This window comes from Austrofundulus limnaeus, unplaced genomic scaffold (genome assembly GCF_001266775.1).
Source record: "Austrofundulus limnaeus strain Quisiro unplaced genomic scaffold, Austrofundulus_limnaeus-1.0 Scaffold31, whole genome shotgun sequence".
Lineage (NCBI taxonomy): Eukaryota > Metazoa > Chordata > Actinopteri > Cyprinodontiformes > Rivulidae > Austrofundulus > Austrofundulus limnaeus.
Window position 1 is genome coordinate 683,163 of NW_013952433.1, and position 20,365 is coordinate 703,527.

A 20,365-nucleotide genomic window follows, 5' to 3' on the forward strand; every position below is an offset into this window, starting at 1 on the left:
TTTTACCTGGCAATACATTCCTTACAAGCCTCGGTGAGGGCAGGACTCTCCTGTTTAACCATGCACACAAGTGCAGACACCACACCAGCTTCCAGCAGCTTAACTACCCTTTTTTCCACAAARGAAGGTGCATCCTGACACAAAAAGATAAGAAACAAAGAAAAAAATACCAGTTAAACAAAACACAATGTAAGGTATGTAGAGCAATAAAAAGAAATTGACTTAATATAACAAACGAGCATGTTTATGGAAAAAAAAGGAGGGCTTAAGCAGCACCTTAGGATGCTCCTCAGGAACATGCTGCTTTGCGTACTTGGCCAGCTCCACCATCTGAGGGTCTGGCTTCTCCACYTCATAGCTGTTGGTGCAATTCACTAACGTAGAGCCCACAGCAAAAAGCACAGTCTTATCTTCAGACTGCACGAATACACATAAAAATAAAGAAGCAGAAAAAACTGTGTAAATGAAACTGGAATGGTTGATGGAGGCTAAAAGGACAAATACAAAACATCTGACAGAATCTAGCATCGCAATTATTTTTTTTCCTATTTATGCTTGAAACATATAAACAAACTCTACAAAAAAAAGTAAAAAGCCAAACCTTTGCTAGTTCAAACATGGCCAGCAGAGCATTTCTGTCTTCCACCAAGTCTTCCTTCACATCAGCATCAAAAGTGAGGTAGGCAAGACCTTCCACTGACCAGCGACGGGAGGTTGCAGGCAGGGACTCGTTACACAGCCACCTACCAGATAAGAAATAAAACTTAATTCTTATTTTCAACCCTGGAAAAAGTCACTCTTTAATGGTTGGGTTTGGTCAAGAAGAGCAACAGTTAGGATCAGAAGGAACACAACTGTTTTKATTTCTTGCTGGTATTAAGCGAACAGAAACATACTTCCTGCACTGCTTGGCGAGCTTGAGAGTCGATCCCTCGGCAAATTGCTTCATGCTGAAATCTGTCCCTCCCGCTGACCCGAGCTTGCACAGGCCCTGCGCGACAACCACACACAAAAACCGTGAGTTTTGCCTTCATGTCCCCGCCTCTATCAGTGCGCCCCAGGGCAGCTGTGGCTACAGTGTAGTTTGCCATCATCAGTGTGTGAATATGAGTGTGCATGGGTGAATGTCTGTTAGTGTAAAGCGCTTTGGGGTCCAGAGGGACTTGAAAAGCGCTCTATAAGTTCAGTACCATTTACCATTTAATCCGAGACGTTTCCGCCCGCGGCACTTACCACGAGGGCTCTCACGCGGATCTGTTCGTTCTCGCTCTTCTTATAGAGGTCCTTGAGGAGGGCCACGCCGTTTGTCGTGATGAAGGAGGCTCTCTTGGCTTTGCCCGCGGCGTGGATGAGGGCCTCCACAGCTATCTGCTGGTGACTCGCGTCTTCGGAGGCGCAGAGGGAGATCACGGCGGCCATCATTCCTGACATTTCCAGAGCTCGGTTGCCCACGTCGCTCGGACCTTGAAGGAGCACCGACACCGTCTGGATGGCGCGCAGCTTGCCGTCTAGGCCAGGTCGGCTAAAGTGTTGCCTATCCAAGACGCAGATTAGAGAACYCATTTTGGTTTTGAAGCTTTTCTTCTCAAACAAAAAAGCAAAAACTGATAAGAGTCAACTCACTGAACATATTCTTCAGATAGTTTGCTAAAGTTCTCTCTCTCTTTGTCACTATTTAGGTCATCATACAGTTTGCTGAGCAGCACGGAGCAGGTCATGTGAGTGTTGTCTGTAAGAGGCGGACCCTCTGAGAGCTCAGGAATGGTCCCAGCCACTTGTAGAATTTTCTTAAGCCCTGTAGGAGYAAAAAAATGTGCTATTTATGTGGTTACAAAAATTCCAGCTAAAATCATTTGCTGYTTTRCAGAAACCGGCTRAGCACTTTATCAAGGGAATGAAACACATCTATTTGGAAGATGTTTGTCTTTTGCATCATCAAAAGCATTAAAARGAGGCGAGCAGGTGTGATTCATACCCTGGTCTATCACCCACAATGTAAGGGAGTTGTCTGGATTTTTCAAAGACTTGCGGGGGACTTGCTTGACCAGGAGGTTGATGGCGCTGTCTCGGCCCGGCCCCGACACACTAGYCGCTGGCATCATCTCCAAAAGGTGGCGCAACATCGACCGTAGTTCCTTAGATGGCTCTGAGTACATTTAAGAGCAGGGTTATAGCAGACACACTCAATAAGCACGTGTTATACCTCCTGGGGGTGTTTTCAACTCTAAGTATAAAGACAAACGGTGTTCCGACTCACCAGGGAGTATGGCCTCATCCTTCCCCCTGATCTCTCTGTTCATGCCCTCTGTCAGAGCTTCAAACATCACCTGCAGCAGGTGGCAGGCAGCCAGAGACACAGTGGAAACTCCTGACCCCATTACTGCGCACAGCTGCTCCATTCCCAGCTCGTTCACTATAGCCATAGTCTTGAAGAAATATGAGATGTCAGCATAAAAAACCTCTGCAAACACCATTCTTTTAAAAGTTTTGTGATTTTTTTTGTAATCTTTACAAATATCTGACTATGTGAAGTAAACATGAATTATAACTATGTGCAGTACTTGTTGACATAATATAAAACTGATTTAAGAAAAAATAAATGCAAGACACTTCCTGTTAGAGGCTTATTTACAACTATTATTAAACACTGCTTGCTTTTATCTAGGTTTTAAAGTGGAAAAATATATTTTTGTGTGTCGGTGAAGAAATTACTTGAAAGGTGACAAAATGAGCACTTACTCTTGACTGATGTCCTGTGCACAACCCAACCAAAGTCCTGAGGGCAGAAAGGACAACATCCTCCTGCTTCGACTGAAGAAGTTTCTGAATCAGCTTTACTCCGTCGTTTCGGAAAATCTGCTCAGCTCCCGCCTCATCTCGAGACAATACCACCAGATTCTGAGCGGCCTGAAGATGTTTCAAGTATTGCAATATTCCAGTGAAACTCAGTTTTACGTGCACACAACAAAATCAAATACATAAAGAGTGAACGACAATTGTTAGGGCGTCTAAACCACCTGTACCTTCTGTCGATCGGAGTCCTTAGCGGAAGCATCTAAGAGGAGGGAGAACATTTGCTGCACGCGAGCATCTGTGGAGTTTAGCTGTGCTGACTAAAGGGGTAAAATAAAGACTAAAATCAGCAGCAGATTCATAAAGAAAAAAGTACAAAATAAAGCTCATCGGGCTCACATCACCTTTTGCTGGATCTGGGCTCCTAGCTGTCTAAGCAAATCCTGGAAAGCTTTATTTTTGGSCTCCAGTTGGGCACATCTCTGAGCGTCTAGAAAAGCCTGTTCAAACTGACCAAGCTTCTGGAAAGCCTGAGCCCGTCGAAACCTGGCTTTCACATCTCCTGGGTCCGTATCAAGTGCTGACAAAGGGAAACAGTAGTAACATWTACAACAGCACATCGATTCCTTAACAAATCAAGATTCAGTAATGTCCAGAATAATGGCTTATAACTAACAGTAATCTACCAGTTGTGATGATATAGGGGAATATATTAAATATATTATCTGGTCTGAAATATATAATCAGAGAGAACTGTCTAACCTTTGGTGGCATCAGCTTCTGCCTTGCTGTACTCCTCCAGCTTCAGGTAGCAAGCGGAGCGGTTACGGTACAGAACAGCACTGTCAGCCTGSTTATCAGTCAGCTTTAGTGCTTTGGTGTAACAGCAGACAGCTCCCTGCATGTCTCCTGCTTTAAAGAGGGCGTTTCCCTCCTCCTTCAGGTCTGCAGGGTCCTGAATTAAAGAGAAAAAAGTGAGTACCAGGGAATTTGTGCATCCCGTTTTTAGTAGCATACACAGTGCAGGAAACGTGGATCTAAATGTCTACACATAATACTTCAATCACGTAAACATAAAAAAAGCTACACGTTTTAATTTATGTACAGRTCTCAGGTATTAATGACACGCTTCCATTAAAAAAGTTTCAAAATAAAATCAGCCCAGCATCTTTCTGCTGCTTCCTTACCTTTCGCTTTTCACTCTCACTCATCTTCAGACKCAATACGGTGGGACGTAGCGTCGTGTATTTTGATTTTTATATCACTTTGTTGTTAGAAGGAGAGTGTAAACTTCCATCATCTTTCGARGCTTCCGGGTGTGCGCACTACGCAGCATGTTGATGACGTCACACACCACCCCGCCCCACTCCTCCTCGGCTTTACCATAAACGGACAAGCGCAGCATGTGTTTATCTTTTTCTAACATTTGGCTATATTTTCATTTTGTGGCTCGCTTCAGCCACACTGTAATCTTATGGTAGTTCTCAGGTAATAAGAGAAAAATAAACCAGTAAATTTAAATGAAGGAAATTAGTAATTGTTGTAGGTGAGCTTTTTAATACAGAACCATTTTCAGAGGAATACTTTTATTTGTTATTTACACTGCCCAGCTTTAACCCGTGAATCCAGCCAGTGAAGTTTTGTGCAGACAKATAACAGACAGAACCTAATTTAAATTGTAACTTTGTTACTAGCTGCAGCCTACCAAAAAGGYCCATGTTTTTTAAGAACACCAAAGATAAAACAGCTTGTCAAAATTAAAACATTTTCAGACCAACAAAGAGCTTAAAACTAAAAAGAAACAAAGCAAAAAAAATGTAATTTACTTACAGATAATTTTCATATTCTAGAAATTGTTTTGTTGTTAGCCTCAACACGATCCAGGTTGAGTCCAAAAACTGAGCAAGATTTGAGTGAAAAATGCAAAGTGGAAAACAAACAAATAAACCTAAAAGACCTCTGGAGATTGACTGACTAAGACCACTTAAAGAATTARGAGAAAGTTTGTGGCTCCTTGGAACCAACACATAAATTAATACATTATTAGGCCAAGGACATGGATAGTAGGCTAATATTTACTCTGTTACTATTTGGAAAAAAATGTACTTTTAGGGTTAGTTTTACAACACCATACTTTTTACTTTATATTATTATGAAGTATTGCTATTTTTACGTCTTATTCTTTAAAAATAGCCTACCCAATCTTTAACATACCTTTCTTTTTTTCAGTCTGTTGACATAATAAAAAAATCTGATATTATGACTCAAGTAGCTTTTTTACAAAACACTTTTTTTTACTTTAACTTGAGTAATTTCTTGGAAAGCTTATTTTTAACTTGAGTAAAAGTTCTACTTTTACTTAAGTACATCTTTTGGGTACGTTACCCACCTCTGGCGTTTGGAGAGGTTTAAAATTTGTTGCACAGTAATGCATGCTTGCATCATTGTTATTTGTGCTATTTGTAGAGTATTTCTTGCATCAGTCCCTGGGAACTCTCAGACCAGCACTATTMTTGTTTGTCCTTCGTCACCTCAGAGACATATTGGCTCCCTTTGGGCCCATATTCTGGTACACCAGTTTCAATTCAGATTACCTTGGATGCTTTCTTAATTGGGAAGAATCTCCAGCCCAAACAGTCTGTGCAGGGTTAAGATCCCAAACATAACTGATCTGCAGGAGGTTTGTGAGGCTCAGCGATGGCACCAGGGACTTAAGCAGAAAAATGGAAAAATAATAATAATAAATAAAAAATTTAAATCCAAACAGAATCAAAAGCAGCTGTGTWAACATTTGTTCTTTATCACAACTGTGTTTTGAAAGAGATTAGGCTGTCATTACTGGAGTAATCCCTGGGGCCAAACCTAATAAAACAAGTCATACACCTTTATCGATGCACTTTGAATGTTTTTGTAGATCCTGTTAAAAGTAATCAGTCTCTTGTGACCGGAATTAAACTGAAAACACCACCATCTGTTCCTGTCCTCCCTGCACAGTTTGCTGATTAATTATTGAAGTGTTAGCTCATCTCTTGTTTCTAAAAAAAAAAAAAAAGCACCACAGTTCCTGAATGAGCCATCAAAACACAACAATGCTGATCACTTGCAAAGAACTATGTTTTTCCCTCAATGATTTCCAGATGTTGTTTACCTGCATCGTGGTCAGGCTTGTCACGTTAGACTGAGTCTATAGGTGACAAGGTTGTGCAAAAGTGTTTTACAATCTTACAAAGCAAACTCTGTCTATTCATCCTGTGGGCAAAGCTGGATATAGTATTTGATGTACTCATGATTACGTGAACAAATTTAAAGAAAAATAATAAGAAACATTTTAAAAATACCATACCAAAAGTGTGGACAAACAAAATAGATCATTGTCATGTGCAATTTAAATATGAAGTATGTCTTTAATGGCGATTTATATATTTATATATTATTTTATATATTTTTATAATACATTTCTTTTCTTTAACTCCTGTTCTGTAACATGAAAAGGAAGTTCTCAATTTATTCTTTGAACAAAACAATCAAACTTGCACCACATAGTGTGGGATACAGTCAATATGACTGTGGATTGGCAGGTGGTGTTATATCCTCTGCTGCTATCAGTCAGAGGTAATGGGATCCAAATCAAATAAGGGTATAAACCACAAGCAAAAAAAAAAAAAAAAAAGGCCAGTGAGAGGCAGAGAAGAGCATCTCTTGCTTTTGCACACTACTTTATGCGATGTACATAATATAATAAGAGAAACCGTGCATAGCGCATTGTAAAATGGAGCTGATTTTGTGCTGCTGCTGTTTAGTTACTAATAGGGGAAAAAACAACAACAACAACAATATAGGCTTATTTTATATCCATGCAATTATCTTGCACCACACACCTATAGCCTGTGTTATATTTTACTAAAAATACAGTTTTAGATGTGCAAGAACAGAAATTATTATTTGTGGAGATCAAAAAGTTTTACCCTTAGAATGTGATGCAATATTTTTAGTATCAGTTTTTGAAGTAACCTAGCAGTAAACAAACAGGGTACCTTTTTTGCAATGCAAAAATTTAATGTAAAAAAAAAACAAATATGTAATTTGAATTCAGCATTAGGCAATCTGACGGAACCTTTATAAAAACACACTAGAATGAAGTTATAATCTTTTATACTTAAGTATTACCAAAATAATTTAATTTAAAATTTCCCAGTTAAACCGGAGATGCGCGCGCACGCACACACGGACCTATTATTATTTTTTTTCCCAGAAGGCTTTGCAGCAGCTCAGCGGTGCTAAATGCTAAGCTCACTATGCTATTCCGGTAATCTGTCAGCCTGCTGCTAAAAGAGCTTCACTGCTGTGCTCTACAGTCCTCCGGCTGGAATATCATCTGTATTTAATGGGTAAGCTGATTTTTTTTATCATATTTTCTTCATAAAGTAGCAACGTCGTACATTATTTTATGTATCAAGGTTTTATTAGAAAGTACATAGTTAGCCAGGGAGTAGTATCAGCCACGTATTGTCTTAATATTGTCAAGTCGTCTGTRACGTTTGACACGTTTGCGGAGGAGCAGATAGGAACCGGGTTTCAGGAATATTACGATTTTTTTAAATATTCAAACTAACCTTGTGGTTTTTGAGACGGGACTAGTTGGATTAATTGCAGTATAGGTGCTAGCGTTAGCTTATTAGCTCAACATTTCGCTACATCTTCCGTGTTAGTGTTTGAGTGAGGTAATTAAGTTTGAGAGACGATGTAAATCTGACAAAATAAGTTCTGGAACTAGGTTGTTTAACCAGTGCGTTTTAGCTTAGACAGAAGGCTTTTGATGTAAGTGGACTCGAGTTTAACGCAGTCTAGTTATATTAGTCTAAAGTTGCTGTAAAACGTTTACAGAGGTGCCACCTATCAGTCAGTAACCCGAGGAATCCCATTTTGTGTCATGGTAGTTCGCCCATTCAGCTATGTAACAGTTTTACCTTTTGGTATGGTATCAATCCATTAGTAGTATTTGTAAGRATCTTGGGATCAGCTGTACATTAGCATTTCTTTACCTGATGGAAAAAAGTGTTTTGTTTCTCGACCACGCACATCAGCATAAACATTTTTCTTATTGGACTTTATTCTGGTCCAGATGGTCTTAAGAAATTATATTTCTGGGTGGCTTTAAGGCTGCTTTCCCCTAGCCAATCTTAACAAATGTCCGTGCCAAGTTTATTATCCCAACTCCTTGTGGTAAATGCTGGGATGCTCCCAGCCTGGGAAGCTAGAGGATTATCATACTAGATTCTCAGAGGAAAATATGAACGCCTATCAAAGGTAACACAGGGTATTTCTGTTAGCTGTTTTTCTCCTTGTGTTGGCTTTACTTGATAAAGTAAAATGAGCTCACGTTTTCCACAGAGACTTGTGCTTTTTTGTCATTCTTTTGAAATAGTAGGCCAAAAATACGTGTTTATGAATGCTACATTTGTCTTAAATTGTTCCCAGTAGCTGAAGAGGACTGCCTGAAGTGATGTCGATTTGGCGCTTGTGATCAAGGACAGGCGCTGCCCATGCTGCCACGGTAGATATGCAGTCATTATGCCGCTGAGAGAAYGATAGTATTTGCCTCATTTTAATTCCTGAAGCTGCTCTGTGGCAGTGCTGAGGCTTGATTAAAAAATCTGCTGTTGCTGCTCTTAGCCAGACTTTTTTTTCCCCTCAGCCTGTTACTTTGCACGTGCTCAGTAAGCAAACTGTGGGTCATACTGTTGTGACACACGAGACCATTTGTGAAAAAGGACATCAACTTTGGCACTACTGGGGGATTAACTTTGCTGTGGAAGTGGGGACTGGACCAGAAGAGCAGGCCTGCGACAGCATCAACAATCATGCTGCAGGGACACTAGTTTCCCTGTCTGATCTTCTTCTGTGTTGGGCTTTTTTCCCCCCTTTTTCTGCAATCTCATTGATTTGGATGGTTGAGCACAAGGGCCACTTTGAAGGAGACTACCGGTGGCTGTGGTTGGGCCTGAGCCGACAGACTGCTTGCCAGCTATTGCAGCTTTAGTACTCTTATCCGCTGCTACCACTGCTGTAGCCTCTATCATTGTGGTCTCCAGTATGATTAGTGGAGGCTGCAGGCATCACAGGAGTGGGACTAAACCTTGCWTACTGGCATAGTTTGGTTTCTATCGTTCATTTTTACACCTGAAGGATTTTGATCCAGCTTTTCAGGATCTTCTTCCCCCACTGTGCTGAAAACAAAAACCCGGTGCAGTCAAGGTCATATTTTTTGAGAAACGTCAAATCCCAGGAGGAGGATTGCTCTACAGAAGGATGAAGCTGAGAAAACAGGTGACGGTGTGTGGAGGGGCCATATTCTGTGTGGCCGTGTTCTCGCTCTATCTGATGTTGGATCGAGTCCAACATGACCCTGCAAGGCGACAGAATGGAGGGAACTTTCCAAGGGTAAGAATAATTGTTGTTTATGTGCTGTGTAAAAGCTCTCACTCTGCACTTGTTTGTACAGCTGCTCTGTTCCTGTCTTTCCCTGCTTGTGTCACACACTTTCCGCTGCCTTAAAGTCACGGGCAAAAAGATTTCTACATCACTAAAAGCCTGTTTAATAGACTTTTGAAAAATACTTTATCTTGTAATATGAACCTGAAGATTATTAYTTTTTATCTTGGATTTACGTAGACTCATCAAATCACGTCTTCATTTTACATATTGTGCTGATTTGACTGTTTTCATCGAAATCCTTGTGCTTTAAATGCATTTGTTAAATGCTGTATTTTCTAAACTTTGAATAAAATAGTAATTTCTGATAAGAATATTGCTTAGTTGTATTTATAGTGGTGCAATTTAAAATTTGTTAAAATTCTGTTCAGAGCCAAATTTCAGTGCTGCAGAACCGGATAGAGCAGCTGGAGCAGCTCCTGGAGGAAAACCATCAAATTATTAGCCACATAAAAGATTCTGTGATGGAGCTCACAGACACTGGAGCTGTGTCTCCRAGTGGCCACCTGCCTTTCAGAAGTGCCAATGGTTCCTGGGTCCTACCCTTCGACGGTCGACCCGCTTTCCTCGCCGTACAGCCTCAGGATTGCCAGTTTGCGGAGCAAAAACGAGCTCAAGCTGATGTTCAGGTAAACAAGTTGTACTTCTACAAGATAATAAGAAACTGTGGGTCTGAAAAGATGAAACTTGACCAGCCAATTGTTAGTGGATAGGTCCTTTTTAATGCCAGCACAAAAAAAATCGGACCAGTTTGGGCAGACACATCCTAAAGACCTGATTYTAAAAGTCTGGTACCAAAATATTATTAATGGATCCTTTAGGTCCTGTAAGAACAGAGTGGGTCTTAAAAMGATCCTTTTTCACCGCATACACCATTAGATCCCATTAATTTGCTATTTGATGAGTTGGGGGGCCGTGTGAACAACAAACTCCTTATTGTGTTTTTTTATACATTTTTAATCAGTTTGCAAATGGTATTGCATAGACTTTTAGCAGCAGTATTGTGGGATGTGACTGGTGGGTTAATAATGTTTGTTGGTTGGAAATGTCAATGTAACATCAACTTGAAAGCCAGAATGCAAACTCTCCCAGCAGAATTAAGGATTGAAACAAGATGGTTAGCATAACTAATGTCACCTGTTGTGTTTGAACCGTATATTCTTTTAGCCACACCGTACTTGTCCTTTTGTGCCTATTTCCAAGCTTTTCTTTTGAAGTAATTGTTTTATGTTTAGATGCTGGATGTGTACTCCCTTCTCAAGTTTGATAACCCTGACGGTGGTGTATGGAAGCAGGGCTTTGACATCACTTATGAACCTGATGAGTGGAATAGTGAACCTCTGCAAGTATTTGTGGTCCCTCATTCTCACAATGATCCAGGTGAGTTATGAGGCTTTGTTGAATATCAAACAGATCTGTGACTTTAAGCGTATGAGACTTTTTTTTTTTCCTGAGACAAATCTTAAAGCAAACATTGAAGTTAGTTTAAAAACCTAAAGGACAGATTTGGTTTGTACAAAGGAAGTTAAGTCAATTACTTTTAGTCCTCACCTGAGTGGAGTGGTAGTTACAGAGAAGCATAAATCAATTATTTTCTTCTGTTATCATACGTATGAAGCTGACAAGATTGACAGCTTGGTCACAAACAATAGAATTAGGAAGATATTGGCATTGGGAAAACTGTGGCTATTTTTAGAAACAATTGGCTGTAATTGTATTTTAGACTGACATTTCCATTAAACTTGTTTACCAGCCTGTGATGTGTTTCCTAACTTGACAGTTATTGATATGTTGACAGGCTGCAAAGTCTTGCAAATTGTATCCATTAACAGTAGGGATTGGCTTTATTTTGAGCTGCAAAGTTTTCTTAGCTGTTTTCTGCAGCATTAATTGTTCCATCTTTATGGACTGCCTTTTCGGTTGGAAATGTCAGGCCGTCTTTTTGCAGCAAAGTTGACTATGTGACATTTATGTGTAGAATGCAAAGACCAKAGCACAGGGATGCAAATTGCAGGCAGTGCGTTTTAGTCACTTCTTTAAACCAGTTTGCTTTCTGTGTGGACCAACTCTGAATAAAACATGAGTTTATTCATGGAGCATTTTTTACATCTTTCGGGCTCTCCACCTGCCCTTTCTTCATGTCTCTGGATCAGATGGCCACGTAATCACAGTAGAAATGTTTGGTTTCAGACAAAACTCAGTTTGCGATAGACCATATGCTTCACCAGTGCTTCTGCAGACTGCTTAATTTGGTCCTCCTGTGTTGTTAGGTTGGGTCAAGACTTTTGACAAGTACTTCACAGACCAGACGCAACACATTTTAAACAACATGGTTGTGAAGCTGGCTGAGGATCCTCGCCGGAAGTTCATCTGGTCTGAGATTTCGTTCTTCGCCAAGTGGTGGGAGACTTCAGACGTGCATAAACAGGAGGCCATGCGCAAGTGAGTCACAGTTTTGTGAAGCGAACATTCTTGCTAATTATTTTCCCTTTTTAATTGTCAGAGTTAGTTGATGCAGACAGTTTAGACCATAAGCGCTACATAGCAGGGGATATCTGCTGGCAGATTGTTGAAGCTCTAAAAATAAGTCTGCTATCTTGTTAGTGTGACTCTCTCACATTAGGGCRGGATTATTCTCACCTTGCTTCTCTTAATCCGTTCTTTTTAACAGGCTAATCCTTGGAGGACAGCTTGAGATTGTGACGGGAGGCTGGGTGATGACAGATGAAGCCAACGCTCACTACTTTGCCATGATAGACCAGCTCATTGAAGGGCATCAGTGGCTAGAACAAAATCTAGGTACACACTCCATCAGAAACGATTCCTTATTCYAGCACTAGCACTTATATTCAGAGGAATGATGCATAAATGTTTAAGTGGCTCCTCTCTGAGATGTTTTAGGACATTTGCCTTCACCCGATTCTAAATTATTCCACTCCWCGGTGTGCTTGATAGTAAAATTGAGGCTCAACATCCCACATGCAGATGTAGCGCCTGGCTCTGCAGGCAATAAAATGATTTGTGGTGCTTTCAGTGTATCATGCATCCAAAGGAAAAAAAAAAGCATCTCCTTCTTTATCCGAGTATTTAACTGAAATACTTGCTTCCTGCTTGTTTTCATAGGTATAACTCCTCAGAGCGGGTGGGCGGTGGACCCCTTTGGTCACAGCGCCACCATGCCTTATCTCCTGAAGAGGGCCAACCTGACCAGCATGCTCATCCAAAGGATCCACTATTCAATTAAAAAACACTTTTCCTCCACCCGCAGTCTAGAGTTTATGTGGAGGCAGGCATGGGGTGAGTGGACCTGCGCCAGCATCGTCTTATGATTCATGTGCTCATTTTCAAGCTCATTTAAAGAGGAGCCCAGGCCACTTGTCATCTGAGTTAAAAAGGGAGAGGAATTTTAAAAAGTACACTCTGTAATAGTCTCAACAGATTTGTCTGTATTATAATTTCTGTAGGAACTGAGTGGCTGCTGCAGATCCACTGCCTGCTTGCTCTCTGAAAARCTCAGAAATTTTAGATTGTCAGTACTTTGTGTCTGTTCATAAATACGAAGAGAAAAACATGCTTTCTGTGTTAACTGCCTTGTCATTTCATTAGTAGATTCTTTTTTTTTTTTTTTCCAAAATTGTCATTCGTTTGTCGACTTTTACTTTATTGCRTTAACAGACACGGGGTCGAGCACAGACATGTTTTGCCACATGATGCCATTCTACAGCTACGATGTGCCTCACACCTGTGGGCCTGATCCCAAGGTCTGTTGCCAGTTTGACTTTAAAAGGTTACCGGGAGGTCGGATCAACTGTCCCTGGAAGGTGCCACCAAAATCTGTAGTGGAAGCCAATGTAGCAGAAAGGTGAGCGTTTATTTTCTAAACAATAAATCCCAGTTAAAAGGTTTCATCAGGTTAGTTGCAGTGTTTCTGCTACTATTGTTCAAGGAGCCCCCCCCCCCCACACCAACAGAACCGACCGCCCCACTTAACAACCACGCCCCCAATCCATAAAGCTGAGAGGTTGTATTAATTACAGGGGTAAACTTTGACAAATTCTTTCTTCGCTAATGTTCTACCACAATAAGTTTCAATATATATAATGTAACGTGTATATATATATATATGTATAGTGTATGGCAGGCTGTTTTTGCATTTAATCAGCTTCACCACACTTATATTCCAGATATCGGAAATTAGTTTATGAATAGACATATTATATATACATATTAGARGTATTAGTTATTTAAGTGAAAGATATATAAGATTCAAGTAATGCAAATTAAATTGCAGACTTCATTTTCATGAAGTTTTATAATAAAAAAACTGGACTCTTTTGATAAATAACAGTAATGTTTCTTCTGTGAGTCATTATTCTATGTTCAAAAGCCCCCTGCTCTCCCAAGGCCAATACTCCAGGGCACGTGCCTTTTTTTTCTTTTTTTTTCTTTTAACATGAAACRTGTTTCTTATATCAATGGTAAACTTCAAATTTATGATTAAATGCAACAAAATAAATTAAAAAGGTGAAAGATAATAACAATTGTCCTGCCCCTGAACTGTTGGCTTTAAGGAACTGAGCAGTCTAAAAATAAGCTGCTTTAAAGTCAGCGTCCGCCATAAACTAACTCTGCCATAATGCATACTAGCTACTCACTAGAGACTCATCAGCGAGTAAAACATTATTAGTTTTACTTTTAATAATATTTCTGTATTTCAGATTTAGTTAGTCATACACTTAGTTCTTATCAGTGTTTAAAGAGGACATGTTAAAACACGGTTTAGTTAAAGTTAAACATGAAACGTCAAAGTTCATTACAACTGGCCCTTTGAAGGCCACCATAACACTCATGTGGCCCTCCTGCTCTAGGGGAAACATGTTAAACTTCTCAGGCAAAAACAAACAAACAAACAAACAAACAAAAAACAACAACAACCCAATGAGCTTGTAAAGACATTTGTTGCATGTGTATTAGTGGTTATTCTAAGTTAGGGCATCATCTCTACACAAGATTTTGTCCGTTTTTTGTTTCCACTCAAATTCAGCAACACACAGCAGATTTGTCATTGCTGTTGCACTGTTTTGTAATGGTCTCTTAATAAACTCTGCTTGAACCTGTGCCAGTGACAACAGCCAAATAGTGAAACTGAACTAAAGAACACAGACACCCAGCACTTATTCACTGGGAGCCACATTATGCAGCTTTTAGAGGWTGTATTTCTGTGAAAACTACCTCCAGAGCCAATTAAACCTTCCTGTTTCTGGAGGGGTAGTGATTTCCCAACCTGCTGTATGAAAAACTCTGTTTTATTCTTTCCTCTCATCCTTTTCTTTTTATGCAGAGCACAGCTACTCCTGGATCAGTACCGTAAAAAGTCAAAACTTTACCGCAGCAAGGTGCTTCTCATTCCTCTAGGAGATGACTTTCGCTACGATAAAGCCCTGGAGTGGGATCAGCAGTACATCAATTATCAGAAGCTGTTCGACTACATGAATTCTCACCCGGAGCTGCATGTTCAGGTGAGAAAAGATTTTTACAGTTGTCACAAATCATGTTGCCAAAAATGTATTTTTTCTTTTCTTTTTTATGGTCATAAATCATTTTATTGTTCATACGTCTCTGCATGAAGTTTCTCAGTGAAAGAATGAATTATGCAGTCAAATTTTCACTTGCTTGACAGAACAAAGAATCTGTCGTGGCTTGACGTCTGATGCAAAAGATGAAGAGCAAGATGAAAAGCCCACGCATAATAATGAAAGATTTATTTCTTCTGTTTAGCTACGTTTGTGTTCGGAAGTCTTTTTATTATTATTTTTTTCTCTCTAACTGTTAAGTCATTTTGTTCTCCCAGGCTCAGTTTGGGACTCTGACAGACTACTTTAACGCCATATACAAAGCTTATGGAGTGGCTCCAGGATCCAGACCTGGTGACTTTCCTGTGCTCGGCGGAGATTTTTTTGCCTATGCAGACCGCGAAGACCACTACTGGACTGGTTATTACACCTCTCGACCTTTTTACAAAAGCCTGGACCGTATAATTGAATCTCAGCTCAGGTAGGATAAATATATTGACACATCAGTGATAAGAAACTAAGTTGGGCAGGTTATAGTAGTTACACTTATATTAAGAGGAGTTGTTTTAAGAAAAACACGAATTTACTATTAAAGATTCACTTAAGCCTCGATTTGATTATCGATTCTACGTTCACAATTATGATTATTTTTATTTTCATTTTTTTTCAGCAAAATGAATTTTAGCAATTATACAATCAAATATGTTTTAACATCATTTTTGTCCTTGTATCAAACTGTAGCTGTCTGTTTTAGTAACAGAATATAACTTCAAAATGAATAAAAATGTCGTCACAAATCATTTTGTGACAAAAGTTATGAAGTTTCATGTTTGATTTGTCTTAAAGGCATAACTTACTGTTAAACAATAAATCAATTCATTCAGTTTTAGGAATCAATCCACATTTTAAGCAGTTATAATAAATTATTAATTAATTTATTATAGATGTTTAACAAGACAAGTGTGGAGAGTGCCTGATGTGTAATAAAAACAATTTTTAAATATAAAATCTGCAAATAAAAAAAAGTCTTGTAAATTTTATGGATATTTTTAATCAATTTTTTTGAACAGGAAAAAGGGAGCAGCCAAAACACAACAAGAAAAATAGAATTTCTGTTTAGTTTCAAAATACTAGAAAAACAAACCTATTTTAAAGTGCTTGTTTATTACATGTATTTTATGCTGTACTTTTCATGTAGTTAGCAAAGTGAGTGGATGTGTAAGGTGTTCATAGGACTTGAATCAGGCAGGAAACRGGTACAGTACTCTTTTATGTTTATTTACATACAAATAAAGGTTTTCACAGTGCTGTGGGCCTCATGTCTGCATGCAGACACAATGGCCCTACTTCCTGCATCCAGCAAAGCTTTCATAGCGAGCCTATTCCGTCCCTCTAGGATGTTATAAAATATTAGACTGTCACAAAATTTACTTAATTTGAACAAAGAAATTCAGAAAGAAGCAATGGTAACGAACATAATAAATCAAAGAATCATCTGAACATGTTTAAAAAGAGCAGGAAGCAATAATTCAGCATTAAGTTTTTGTTTTTTGGTCCCTATCCTTCAGGGGGGCAGAGATCCTCTATAGCCTGGCGGTTGCAAATGCTCGCCATGCGGGTATGGAAGGACGCTACCCTGTCTCAGATTATGCCCTGCTGGTTGATGCCAGGCGCTCAGTTGGCCTCTTCCAGCATCACGATGCCATTACTGGCACAGCCAAGGAGAATGTCGTCATCGATTATGGGACCAAGTAAGACTCAGAGGGCAGATGAATAAATCTCATTATAATTTGGATCGCACCTCCCCCTGCTGTGTAATATTATGTCTGATTGTTTTATCCTGGCCTTTCAACACGTCAAAGCTAAACGGTGACATTTTCCTCCAGAACAGTTGATGCAAGCTTCTTCTTTTTTCCTCCCACCCTTTTAGATTACTACGTGCACTTATCGGACTGAAGAGAGTTATCATCAATGCAGCTCATTTCCTGGTGATGAAGAACAAAGAGTTTTATCGCTTTTACCAGACAGAGCCTTTCCTGGAGACGGTGAGACACAGTGTAGACTGACACTTTGGTGTCACTAGTAGAATAAAAAAAAAAGCATTCCTACATATCTTACTGCCTATATTCACTATATGTTCTCCATTATATTTAACATCTATAGGATGACAGACGTGCGACTCAAGACTCTCAGCCTCAGCGCACCTTAATCGAGCTGGACCCAGCAGGACCGAGGTGTTCTCTTTGTTCTCTCTCGTGTCCCAATTCCTCCCTCAGCCACTCTTCCACCATCCTGTGRTTATGATTTCTTTCTTTTTCTCTGCCAGGTACCTGGTTCTGTTCAACCCCATTGAGCACGAGCGCCTGTGCACAGTGACCGTGTTGGTCAATACAATCAGGGTGCGGGTGCTTACTGAGGATGGACAGACTCTCCCTGTGCAGCTGAGTGCTCAGTGGAGCTCTGGGACTCAGATGAGTGCTGAGGTATTTGAGGTAAGATAACTATGTTTACTAAGCTACTGGTTTCTCCAGAGCAGCACAGAATGTTTGTTTCTGCAGTTGTTCAGCTCACAAATCAGTATCATGTTGCATCAATACTTGTAAAGACAAACATGTTGATGAAAATAGTACTGAAACACTTAGTGGACTAATATTTTCTAAGTGAAATAATATTTATTTAATTAATTTYCCCATTATATTTTTTTCTACTTTTGCATATACTATGTCCCCACTCAGGACAACTAATGGTTTTCAATTCGTTAAAAGGAAAATAAAAAGGTTAAAATCTGGTATCAAATCTGCACGTGGAAGCCTTTGCTTCTATGTGCTTTTGCAGTTATTTCTGATTTATATCTTCTAAATAAAAAAACTGCACTCACTGAAAGTTTTCAATTAAAGTGTGACACAAAACACAGACTAATTAACACYGTCTTTGTTCACATGTTAACTCCTGCACTGTTGGTAATTTGCGAAAGCTTTTAAATCTTAATCAGTGCCTTTTTGATCAACACTTAACGTTCTAATTTAAAAAGGGAAATGAAGCCAGCTTTTTTTTAATGAGAGCTTTTTTGTTGTCACTGTTTGCAGTCGTTACTGATTTTTCTTTTTCTTTGCGTTTTATAGGCGACGTTCATGGTTCGTTTGCCACCTCTCAGTCTGGCTATTTTCCACCTGTACGACTCGCCGGACTCTCCCATGACGTTTCGGTCAGACACGGTGCTCAGGCTGTCTAGTCGGAGTGTCACCGCTCGGGCTGTCGATCCACTTCCTGTTCGCTCTCAGCTGACGGACTCGCAGACCTTCTACATTAGCAGCCAAGCTCTAACCCTGGGCTTCTCTGGAATCACTGGGCTACTGGAGGTGGGTATTTATTTATTTATTTTTGGTTCTTTTGACCTCAAATCTATATCAAGGATTTACTAATCTGCCCTAACTTCGATCTTTCTGAGCTCCAAATGCTTTGCAGCAGCCTGATCAAAGAAAACAGTGCTCGTGTTGTTGCTACAGAATCAATCTTTCATCTTCCTCTTCTTCTTGCTTTCTCTCTTTGTGTTGCTTTTTGATCTGCAGAGCATCAAGCGGAAGGATGATCCTCAGGAAGTGAAGGTTCAAATGCAGTTCATGGTCTATGGCACGCGTCCTTCAAAAGACAAAAGCGGCGCTTACCTCTTCCTGCCTGATGGAAAACCAAAGGTATCTTCTTGGTTGGTGTCGCACATGTTGCKTTTGCTCCTAAGGAGCTTTGATGAAGCCTCCCATGAGTATCCTCTCATTTTATCCTGCTGGGAAGCTCAGGGCAGAAATTCTGGCTGCTGTGTCATCTCAAGGTTTAAAGAACAGAGTCTAAAGACTCAGCTTCTGCACTGTATTATGCTGCCAGTTGTTACCCTTTTTTTTAGCACATCTTGTTTTCATGCCTGCTCTGTCTCTTCCTGTTTGTAGCCGTACAACCAGAAAGAACCACCTGTGGTGCGTGTTGTTGAAGGGCCTCTTTTCTCTGAAGTGGTGGCACAATACCAGCACTTTGAGCAGACCGTCCGCATACACAATGTGCCGGGTAATAAACACACAAAGCTGCACAATAGAATTGGCTCACGTTTTCTCTTTATAGACACCAGATGGTAAAATATGACAAGAGGCAATATGTTGAAGAAAATATTCCTTTAATATTTCTTTCCTTCAGTTAACTGAGTGATTCTTTTTTTATGCTGTATCTCTAGGCGTGGATGGTTTGTCTGTAGACATGACTACAACGGTGGACATCAGAGATCAGACCAATAAGGAGCTGGCCATGCGACTGGTCACCAGCATTCAGAACGGAGATGTCTTCTACACCGACCTGAACGGCTTCCAGGTCGGCCACATTTTTGTCCTGAGAACTTTTTGTGCTTCATGTAAGATCAGGATTGACCTAAGTTTTAAAATGTTATTTATTTATTTTTTTGTCTTCTGSTCTGGTAGATTCAGCCTCGTAGATACTACCAAAAGCTTCCCTTGCAGGGCAACTTTTATCCGATGCCCAGCCAGGCGTACATCCAGGACAGCCATCACCGCCTCACGCTGCACACTGCTCAGTCTTTGGGTGTCTCCAGCCTGGAAAGTGGTTTGTGATTACTACTTTTTAAAATTTTTTGACTGGTTTTAGAAAGGTTATTTTCCTTTTTTTTTAAAATTTCCCCTCGAGGTTCTCAAACTGTGAAACAGACCCTGTCGTCACGCCYTGCACTGAGCTAAACTCTCTCTTCCCACTGATGTCTGAAAGATCAATACGTGGGTTTTACTTCACAGCTGTTGTCCCTGCTCCTCCCTCCCTCAGGCCAGCTCGAAGTGATTATGGACCGGCGGCTGATGCAGGATGATAATCGCGGGCTGGGTCAGGGTCTGAAAGACAACAAGAAGACTGCCAACCGTTTCAGGCTGCTGCTGGAGAGGAGATTCACCGGCAACAAGGTCAGCATGATGTCGGCAGCTGTGCGTTTCGAAGGTTGTTTAGTGTAATTCAAAATGATCTTTTCATTCTATGTTACCATTAACACTTTGTCTAAATATTTTTTTTCCTCAGTACTCATTACCACTCCATCTGTCTTTGTGTTATCCTCTCTGCTAATTTTGTTTCCCCCCTCTTTGCTTTTCTCCACTCCATTACCCTCAGCATGATGGCTTCTTTGCCAAACTCTCGTCCTTGTTTCGTTCTTTCATCTCTGAAATGTTGAGTGAAGGAGCTGGCGAGGTAATGTTTCCTTGGCAACAGCAAGGATGCTTTTTGACCAGCCTTGTAGCTGTCTTCCATAGTTGTAGTTTTGATTTTTGTTCTGTTCTCTATACCAGGGGTTCTTAAACTTTTTGACCTCGGGGCCCAATTTGTTCAACATAAAGTGACACTAGGCCCAGTCACACATTACCATACGAATCAAAATGATAATTATACTAAATCTTGGTTCAAAATCATAATTATTCTAAATCCTGGTTTAATTTATATTGTATTTACATTATAACTAAATAAAATAC

The 20,365-nt window shown here is 40.0% G+C and overlaps 2 protein-coding genes across 2 annotated transcripts in view; one reads left to right on the forward strand and one right to left on the reverse strand.

Moving 5' to 3' along the window:
• unc45a (unc-45 myosin chaperone A) overlaps positions 1-4,122 on the reverse strand; it is an 8,625-nt gene extending 4,503 nt beyond the window's left edge. Inside the window, exons 1-13 of the mRNA XM_014005524.1 lie at positions 3,981-4,122; positions 3,556-3,748; positions 3,198-3,373; positions 3,024-3,113; positions 2,740-2,907; positions 2,258-2,426; positions 1,976-2,146; positions 1,624-1,795; positions 1,234-1,534; positions 897-991; positions 602-743; positions 277-417; positions 7-134 (exon numbers count right to left, since the gene is read on the reverse strand). Of these exons, the coding sequence (XP_013860978.1) occupies positions 7-134; positions 277-417; positions 602-743; positions 897-991; positions 1,234-1,534; positions 1,624-1,795; positions 1,976-2,146; positions 2,258-2,426; positions 2,740-2,907; positions 3,024-3,113; positions 3,198-3,373; positions 3,556-3,748; positions 3,981-4,004 (1,970 nt within the window). The 5' untranslated portion in view covers positions 4,005-4,122. The remainder of the gene's footprint in view (positions 1-6; positions 135-276; positions 418-601; positions 744-896; positions 992-1,233; positions 1,535-1,623; positions 1,796-1,975; positions 2,147-2,257; positions 2,427-2,739; positions 2,908-3,023; positions 3,114-3,197; positions 3,374-3,555; positions 3,749-3,980) is intronic.
• A 2,956-nt stretch (positions 4,123-7,078) lies between these two features.
• Positions 7,079-20,365, forward strand: part of man2a2 (mannosidase, alpha, class 2A, member 2) — a 17,769-nt gene continuing 4,482 nt past the window's right edge. Inside the window, exons 1-20 of the mRNA XM_014005529.1 lie at positions 7,079-7,181; positions 8,272-9,234; positions 9,657-9,914; positions 10,521-10,665; positions 11,556-11,727; positions 11,957-12,084; positions 12,409-12,582; positions 12,961-13,147; positions 14,627-14,804; positions 15,137-15,339; positions 16,427-16,609; positions 16,789-16,903; positions 17,022-17,092; positions 17,185-17,350; positions 17,981-18,217; positions 18,428-18,550; positions 18,800-18,914; positions 19,078-19,211; positions 19,319-19,460; positions 19,674-19,807. Of these exons, the coding sequence (XP_013860983.1) occupies positions 9,103-9,234; positions 9,657-9,914; positions 10,521-10,665; positions 11,556-11,727; positions 11,957-12,084; positions 12,409-12,582; positions 12,961-13,147; positions 14,627-14,804; positions 15,137-15,339; positions 16,427-16,609; positions 16,789-16,903; positions 17,022-17,092; positions 17,185-17,350; positions 17,981-18,217; positions 18,428-18,550; positions 18,800-18,914; positions 19,078-19,211; positions 19,319-19,460; positions 19,674-19,807 (2,997 nt within the window). The 5' untranslated portion in view covers positions 7,079-7,181; positions 8,272-9,102. The remainder of the gene's footprint in view (positions 7,182-8,271; positions 9,235-9,656; positions 9,915-10,520; positions 10,666-11,555; positions 11,728-11,956; positions 12,085-12,408; positions 12,583-12,960; positions 13,148-14,626; positions 14,805-15,136; positions 15,340-16,426; positions 16,610-16,788; positions 16,904-17,021; positions 17,093-17,184; positions 17,351-17,980; positions 18,218-18,427; positions 18,551-18,799; positions 18,915-19,077; positions 19,212-19,318; positions 19,461-19,673; positions 19,808-20,365) is intronic.